The 9168-nt window shown below is 43.7% G+C and overlaps 1 protein-coding gene across 1 annotated transcript in view; it reads left to right on the top strand.

The window, feature by feature from the left end:
* Tph2 (tryptophan hydroxylase 2) overlaps nucleotides 1-9168 on the top strand; it is a 108612-nt gene that overhangs the window by 33388 nt on the left and 66056 nt on the right. Inside the window, exon 6 of the mRNA XM_028759082.1 lies at nucleotides 6436-6632. Within this exon, the coding sequence (XP_028614915.1) occupies nucleotides 6436-6632 (197 nt within the window). The remainder of the gene's footprint in view (nucleotides 1-6435; nucleotides 6633-9168) is intronic.

Raw genomic sequence — 9168 nt, 5'->3', positions numbered from 1 at the left:
GTGTGTGTGCTTGTGTGTGTGTGTGGGATGTTTTTCCTGTGTGTGTGCACATATCAGTGCATGCATATGGAGGGCAGAGGTTGGTATCAGATGTCTTTATCGCTTTCGACTTTAGTTTTTGAGACACATTCTCCCTCTGAACTTCTCGGTTTTCTAGACGAGCTGGCCATTGAGCATCGGGCATGTGTCTGCCTCTGTCTTCTCTTCTCTAAGCACTGGGGTTTTAGACACTCTTCACTGTGCCTGGCTTTTACCGGGTGTTAGAGCTCTAGGTTCAGGTCCTTAAGCTTGCATAGGTCATTTCCCTGACTGCCCCATCTCCTCAGCCCTCACACAACAAGAAAGACTCCTCTTACAGATTTCAGTATTTCCAAAGAAAGTTTGTCATCTGAGTAATCTGTCAGAGTTTTTATCTTTTCCCTACTGTCAAGCCTAAATCTCCACACTGGCCACCAGTTCCTTTCTTGTCTTGTTCCCTCATTTAAGAAGCCATAGCTTGTTATTCAGGGGCAAGAGTGTAGCATCTCCAGTGACTAAGAGCTATCAAAAGTTACGTCTGCTTTGCCACAGAGAACTAGGAAGCTGTGAATAATCATTTGGTTGTTGTTGAGAATTCCACAAGCCTAGCTAATTCTGTAAAAATGGAGGAGACTCCCTAGCTATCCGATTAAATATTTATGTATAATTAGCTAGCTGAGGAATATTGCATTGTTGGGATTTATAGCAACACAAAATATTTTTATTTTCCTACTCATTGCTTTCGACTGTATCATTTCTGAGTCTCACTTTCCTGCTGGGAAGCAAGTTCCTTAGCAACATCTAATATCCTGTCATTTTCAATTATTAGGAAAGTCTCACTTGGGTATTTAGGACTTGGTCCTATTCATTTAAAAAAGATTAATCTCAAACTTGATTCAAAGAGCATCCGCTCACCCCCACAGTTATTTGGATTAAATATGCGTCTGATTTTATTCGTTTGGAGGAATCTCTGAGCCAGGGTCCAGAAATATCTTTTTTCCTTTTGACTCAAGTTCCTCTGGTGAGAGTGTCTGTCAGGTAGGGGTTGGGGAGCTAACACATTTTTGTTTTGTTTTTCATGGGTTTGTTAGAAGGGTCCAGGGTGAGCCTTAGACCAGACTTTGCTTCAGACAGCTTCGCTCTGCCCCAGTGCTCTCTGCTGGAGTGCTGGCATCTTCAGTATGCTCTAAGTTGTATTCTGAGGGTGATGTCTCTCTTGCCATCACTTTGCATGCAGAAACATGCTCTGTTCCCTTAGCCTTGTCTTCATTCACCTCCCTTATCTTTCCTCCGAATCAAACACACCGTTGCTTGGGACCCTGTGATGCCTCTTCAACAAAAGGTACCAAGTGGAGTCAAAAGACCCAGTAGAGTCTTCTTTCTGCAGACAACAGAAGAGAACTGAACAAGGCGGGCTTTCTTAGCTTCCTTCCATGAACAGCAGACTGGAAATTTCTACATTTCGTTGGACATTAGGCCATACATTCATGCTAACCTTACATTTCAGAGGACATGTATCAAGAGGGTACATTCCTTCTTTTCTAGTATAGTGTACCATATTCCCAAGTTTCCCAATGATGACCTGGGGACAGTTCTCCTCTGGTGGCAGTACCATGGGATCCTGGGATTACTGCTCTGGCAAGCTTCATCTGGGAAAGTTAGCAAAAGTCAATAGGAGTTTACAGTCCTTAGAAAAAGTTACGGGCAGTGGCCCAATCTCCTGACAGAAGGAAGAGAAAGAAGCCCTGCTCTTTCCAGCAAACTTGGTCCCCCTGACAATTGTGAGCATCTCTGACTCCATAGAAGGCTGACAGGTGAAGTCTGTGGTCTGGTGGACAGGGTGATAGGGGGGAGTTGGTTGATGGTGAGGACCTGGAAGGCTGAATGTTCGCCCTAGAATTTGGCTGTTTAAGACACTTCATTTCCAGTCCAAAGCAGAGTTTTAGGATGGTGAGGCAAGGGTCTGTTGTGCCCTCATCAGAACATGTGCTTGGCTGCTCTTCCAGAGATCCCAAGTTCAACTCCCAGCAACCACATGATGGCTTACCAACATCTGTAATGGGATCTGATGCCCTCTTCTGGTGTGCAAGACAGTGTACTCATATACATAAAATACATGAATAAACATGGACCCAGTGATACATGTATGAGAACATAGGATATATATGATATCCCACACCTCCAAAAGTCAGGACATCCCTCCATTGTGCTACTAGGATGGAATTATTAAACAAAGCACACCCAAACCCATAAAAGTCTGCTAACCCAGGGCAAATGCAAAGAAACACAACACTTCTGGATTTCCCCCATGGCTATCTTTATTTTTCCAAATGCCACGTTTCAAGGGGTTAAAAGAAACACAAGGCTGGAGAGATGGCTCAGGGACTAAGATCACGGACTGCTCTTCCAGAGGACTTAAGGCTTGACTTCCAGTATCCACATGATAGCTCACAAATATCATAAATTCAGCTCTGGGATATCTGATGCCCTCTTCTGGCCTCCTCGGTGCATGAGATGCATGCATAGACATTCATTCAGGCAAAACGCCCATATGCTATTAAAATGATCTAACTAAAAAACACTGAAAAACCAGTATTGATGGCTTTGTATTCCTGGTGCCCCAACTGCATCTTTACTCTGTTGGGGAGCCCTGTCCTACCTCTGGCCTCTGTGAAGATGCCTTCTGTGACCTACAAGGTCACATATGCTAAGGTTGCAGACATGAATATAGATCATATTTTTATATACATTTATATATATGTACCTAAACACCTTACTTTAGCTTGGTGTATGGCATGAGTTAATGTCTGGAGTGCGGTTTTACTCTCATGAGTACAAGCAAATGGAGGGAGACTACCATTTTATGCCAGACAATAAGCCTTATTATTGTCTAATAAGATTTTTAGGCAATCTCTTGGAGTCTCCTTTTCCTTCTATATGAAACATGTGGGTAAGGATATCTATTTATGGAGTTGTGAGAATCAAATGGGTTTATTCATGTACAAGTGCCCAACCTTGAAAGAATGTCTGGCATGCAGTCCGAAGTACATAGTATGTACTTTTTGGGATTAGACAGAAAACGGAAGCGTCTTATGTTTGCTCTATTTTGAATATTTCCCAACAGATATGAAATGGATTAAATGAGTCTTTTCTTTTGGATGAAGTTTTAGGCTGTTTAAAGAATTTTCCAGAGTAGGGGTCTAGGTGGTGTGATAAATCACTCCTCAAGACTAGGGGTATCTCACCTGGGCTCAGGGTACCAGCAGTACTTTAAGTAGTCATTACTTCAGAGAACAAGTGAATGAGCTCCCCCAGCGGGGCAGGCATGCAGAAACGGATGAGAATATCCGCAGTCATCCATATTCCTAAGATTGTGCTGCAGGAAATTCATCAAGTAACAGACCTGTGCAATTCACTCTTCCTGGGCTAATGTGTAGTTATTCTTCTTTTGTACCCTGTTGGCTACATTCAGCCTGCCTTTGAAGTGCTGTGCGTCTGCAGATTGATACAGAAGGGAAAAGTTTGACCTAACGATTCTTTTCAAATGGCTTTTCAATATTTCATTTATTGTTTCGGCCTCGTTGCCTTTCCACCTCCTGATCACGCACAGATCTTATTAGGTTTATTGGCCTGCCTGACTCATCGATTTAGCTGTATTTCTGGATCCAGAGGCAGCCCGCTTACACGTTTCTTTTTTGCATCTTTTCTATTTTTATTTTGGCATACCAAGCTTTTGTTCTAAATTCACCATGAGTATGAGGACTTAGCAGTCTTGATCTCCCCAGCAAATATTTGCCAGGTTGTAATTTTTCATTCATTGCCAACAGCCAAATTTAAACAAGGCCAATCTTCTAATTTGGTCTGCAGAAGTCCTATTCTCGGTAAAAAAAAAAAAAAAAAAAAAGGAAATGTTAATTTCTAGTTCTTCCTTTGGTATGTGTTATTCTCCCATTCCTCATATATTTTGATTAAAAAAGTAAACATTTTGGGGGGCAGTAGGAACTCTATTTGGATGTGAATATTAAACAATGTATTTTGGCAGGAACCTAGAAATATATAGAGGGCTGGGTTGGCAGGCCATGGGGAGATCTGTTTCGGAGCCTTTTCTTAGCATTTGATTCTTTTTCGTTATGACCTCAGAGATTCTCCAGAATGGTCTCAGCTCCTTGTTGGTGTCCTGCTGCGGCAATGACCTGAGTGACAGGGGCTGCCTGGCCTGTCTTGTCTGAGGGTGGAAGCCTGTGATAGAACTGTTAGGTTCTCTCTCTCTCTCTCTCTCTCTCTCTCTCTCTCTCTCTCTCTCTCTCTCTCCTCTTACTAACAGCAGGAACAGACTATCTGTTTAGGGGTTAGGGTAGGCACACTGTGCTAGCTGTTAAGTACATCACAGTAAGATTTCTGAAACCTAACTCAAACTACCTATGTTGTTTGTTTGTTTTGATAGGGTCTTATGTAACTCACACTATGCTGAAAGTTGCTATGTACCCAGGCTTTTTCCTCCTCCTCCTCTTCCTCCTTTTCTTCCTCCTCCTCCTTTTCCTCCTCCTCCTCCTTTTCCTCCTCCTCCTTCTCCTCATCCTCCTCTACCTCCTCTTCCTCCTCTTCCTCCTCCTCTTCTTCTCTCTTCTTCTTCCTCCTCCTCTTCTCTCTTCCTCCTCCTCCTCCTCTTCTCTCTTCCTCCTCCTCCTCCTCTTCTCTCTTCCTCCTCCTCCTCCTCTTCCTCCTCCTCCTCTTCCTCCTCCTCCTCCTTTTCCTCCTCCTCCTCCTTTTCCTCCTCCTCCTCCTCCTCTTCCTCCTCCTCCTCCTTTTCCTCCTCCTCCTTCTCCTCATCCTCCTCTACTTCCTCTTCCTCCTCTTCCTCCTCCTCTTCTTCTCTCTTCTTCTTCCTCCTCCTCTTCTTCCTCCTCTTCCTCCTCCTCCTCCTCCTCCTCCTCCTCCTCCTCCTCCTCCTCTTTCTTCAGCTCTCCATGCACTGGGATTACAGACATCCCTGGATTCACACTAGCTATCCCAGAGAGATGCTAAGTTCAGACTCACGTCCCTTACTCAAGCTTGCAGAAGCACACAACAATGGCTCTCTTCTCTTACAGGCCTCAGGTGACATCAGGAGCCATGTCCTTTGCTCATGGCTGCTGTCTATTGTTAAATCAGTACTTCTTGTTACTGTCAGGGAATTCCAGGTCCTATATCAGCGCAGGATGTGCCTTTTCCAGGGAGTGTTCCATGACTGTGATCTAAGATGTCCATAATCACTGTCACCAGCACATTGCTGCTTATGAGTTCATAAGGAGGGGCTTCCACACCACTTTATCTATAGAGCCTTTGGCTGTGCTTGAGCTACTAGAGCAGAATTGTGACGGAAATCCCATGACCTGAAAGCTTATACTTACTATTGGACCTTTCCAGGGGGAACTTCGTTAACTCTTGTCTGGAAGTAAGAGGGTGTCACATGCCTGCCTCTCAGTATGACTTGCAATAAATGTTTCTTATTTCTGTAGTTTGCGAAAACTCTTTTAAATTCAGCACAGACATTTAGTATTTGCCAGACATTTTGGGCACTGAACAAATAATCACAAAATTACACTTGGAAATTGGGGTGAGTCTGGGCAAGGAACAAAGAAAACTCAGGAAGCAGTTTTACTTTCGACAGAGGTCGTTCACTTATTGGTGTTGTCTTGCCGTTGCAGAAAAGAATCTCCTAAGACTTTTGTACTTAAAGGACCCCATTCCAACAGAGCTCTCTTACTTGTTACCCATCTCAGCTTAAGAACATACATCTTAGGAGTGGGGAGATGGCTCAGTGGGTAAGAGCACTGGCTGGGCACACATGAGGAGCTGGGCTGGATCTCCAGCACCTCTGTGTAAAGCTGGCTGTGACTACATGCTTGTCACCTCAGTTGTTGTCACCTCAGTTGTTGGCGTGTATGGGGAGACAGGAGGGTTACTGGGGTTGGTGATCTGCCAGCCTAGCTTTAAAAGAAAGTTCCAGATTCAGTGGAAGATCCTGCCTCAAGGGAATAAGGTGGAGCATGATAGAGTTGGATACTGACGGTCTTCTTCTGGATTCTGCATGTATGTGGACACACCACTTTATACATGTATACACATCCACATACCCCCCACCCAAGGACAGACACACATACACAAAGACCATATGTCTTGTCATGTTTCTAAGAGGGTTTGTGAAGATGGTAACTTCATTAAAAACTCTTACGAGAAGTCAAATATTCACACGGAATTGCAGAGAGGCACTTATTTCAGTACTTAATGGAATCTTTTCAGGCATTTAGTTGTTCCAGTGTGTGTGTGTGTGTGTGTGTGTGTGTGTGTGTGTAAGTGTGTAACTTCTCTTTCATTAATGTCAAACTGCTTAACCTAGTGGCCTAGATTCACTGTTTTCTCTTCCTGCCTGCCTAGTGGCCAACCCATTCCCAGGGTGGAGTACACAGAAGAAGAAACCAAAACTTGGGGTGTTGTGTTCCGGGAGCTCTCCAAGCTCTACCCGACTCATGCTTGCCGAGAGTACCTGAAAAACTTTCCCCTGCTGACCAAGTACTGTGGCTACAGGGAAGACAACGTGCCGCAACTGGAAGATGTCTCTATGTTTCTGAAAGGTAAGACCTATGAGCTGCCTTTCATTGCTCCCTGTCTTCATTTGCTTTTCAAGGACACAGGGAACACCAGTAGGAAAGGGAAAAGTAGTGACTTAAGGTAAGGAGCACTGACCCAACGATTAACCTGAACTCCCAGTGGGCAGCAGAATGGCTACTTGGCTGGAGAAATGGATTTGGGGATTTATGAAGCTCTGGACCTGCTGAGGCCTTTCTTTGGGGCCTGATATATATATATATATCAAGCCCCATGAACTCCTGCGAAGAATATCAGCTTGGAGCGTCTTCTCAACACAAATTATTGCTTATACTTAACACTGGAGATCAGACGTCTATGATCGAGGTGACGAAGGGACCGTTTCCCTTTTGAGGGGCTTCAGTTCCTTTGCCCTTCTCAGCTGTTGCTGTTCACCTGCACTGTTTGGCCCACGGCTTCGTCTCTACCATGCTAGCCTCTTAGTTTCCATCACCACCACACCTTGTCTAGTTCCTTCTCCTGCTTCCTTCTTATAAAGCCCTTTATGGTTTTAACCCCCAGTTGGGTAACCCAGGATAGCGTCCTCGTCTCAGGAGCCATTATTAGATCACATCTCTGAACCTTTGTTTGTACGAGTTAGGCAACATTTGCAGACTCAAGGTGATGAGGCTGCGGGCATCTTTAGAGGGCTGCTATGTAGATGTAGCTTGCCAGCTTTGCTTCTACCTGGGCTCTCCCAGGCTGCCCCACTGAGCTTTGCGACACCCTACTTGCCTAACCCTCCCTTTTATTCTGCATCTTCTACCCACACTAAGGTTTCCATCATTTTACCACCTCGATTCCTAAGCTTTCCCTGCCCGTTGCTTTCACACAAGCCTCTCTTTCTGAAACATTACCTAAATCGTTACCTTTTCCCTCACAGATTGGCTTAGAAACTCTCAGTGGCTGTTAAGAGTAGGGTGAGGTTGGTAAATATTTTGAGTTTTGTGGTCTAAGATTTTCTAAAGGGAATCACGTGGGCACTTACATAGTCATTTTATTGTGTACATGAAAGAGTACCAAAATGATTCTCTTGCTATCAACAGGACCTCAGTTTAGACTCCTCTCTCGGCTCTGGTGAACGTGTTCCCCACCAAAGGAACTCATATAATGAGACACAGAGAGAATAGTGTAGCAAGGAGAATTTATTACACAATAAAGCAAAGTATATCCTCAAAGGGTGAGAATGGATAATGACCAAAGGGACTGATGTTTCAATTTATGTTTTAGGTAGGTTTTATATTATTTCCAAATTCTTTAGAACAAACAGTTTTTCCTGTGGGACTTTGTCCTGTCCATGTGATTGACAGGCCTGTTTGGATAGACTCTTACAGGAGGGGACAATGCTGTGTGTTATTGTTCTTTACTAGAATGCCTCCAGCTAGACAGAGATCTGACAAGGTTGAGGCCTCCTGGAGCCAGGTTTGGGTTCTAATATCTTCTCCCAGGAACAGAGAGAGGATTCAAATCCTATTCTTTTTTTAAATTGTTTTTATTTATTTATTTAAATCCTTTTATTTTATTTTAAAGATTTATTTATTTTATGTATATGAGAACACTGTAGCTGTCTTCAGACACACCAGAAGACGGAATCAGATCCCATTACTAATGGTTGTAAGCCACCATGTGGTTGCTGGGAATTGAACTCAGGACCTCTGGAAGAGCAGTCAGGGCTCTTAACCACTGAGCCATCTCTCCAGCCCCTCAAACCCTATTCTTTTGATAAGAAATTAGATTCTTGTTGTTCCAGCTCTTGGTTTATAGGCTGTTAACTGAGAAAGAGGTGTCTGATCCTCAGGTCTTCCAAGCTTGCTGATATCTCCCTGCCTACTAAACACTAGGACACACAGACACAGACCAGGAGCTGAATTTGGACACGTATGAACTGCTCAGCCTGTGAGTTTTGGTTATGACAGTATTGTGATTTTACCCTCTGTTTTCATTTTGTAACGTACATGGATCAGGATGCACGGTAGCCTGACAGCTGGGCCACCGAGAGCCATGGCTAGCCCCGACCGTGGAGAAGGAGCTTGAGTGTGAACACTGTCCACTACCTTGCATTTGTTACTGAGGAGGAGACGTAGAAAGCCCCAATCAGCATCTCTTCATTGGCACCTAACTGTATAGTGTGTTCTGCTGTGGTTCAGCTGGACTCTGTTCTCCCAGATACCCTGCTGCTCAAATTTCTGTTTCCCACAGAGATGCATGAAGCTGGATGTTTACAATGGGATCCATTTCTCATACCTAGGATTCATGTTTTGTTCTCTTGTTTCTCAGTCTTAGTCATAAGTATATTATCTCACAGGTTTTTTTTTTTCTATATCTGTCTCCCAGGTTGCTATTTTCATGTGAGTCAGTGTAGAATTCAGTTTGAATCACTCACTGGCACACAGCAGAAACAAGGCAAGTTCAAGAGCGTGGGGTTTGGTTTCTTTTAATTGACTCATTTAAAACAACACCTCATTTATATAACACAGAAACTTCTTTTTTTTTTTTTTAAGATTTATTTATTTATTATATATG

Source organism: Grammomys surdaster, unplaced genomic scaffold, assembly GCF_004785775.1.
Source record: "Grammomys surdaster isolate TR1022 unplaced genomic scaffold, NIH_TR_1.0 126271, whole genome shotgun sequence".
Lineage (NCBI taxonomy): Eukaryota > Metazoa > Chordata > Mammalia > Rodentia > Muridae > Grammomys > Grammomys surdaster.
Note: the sequence above shows the minus strand (reverse complement) of the source record. Positions and strands in the feature narration are given on the sequence as shown.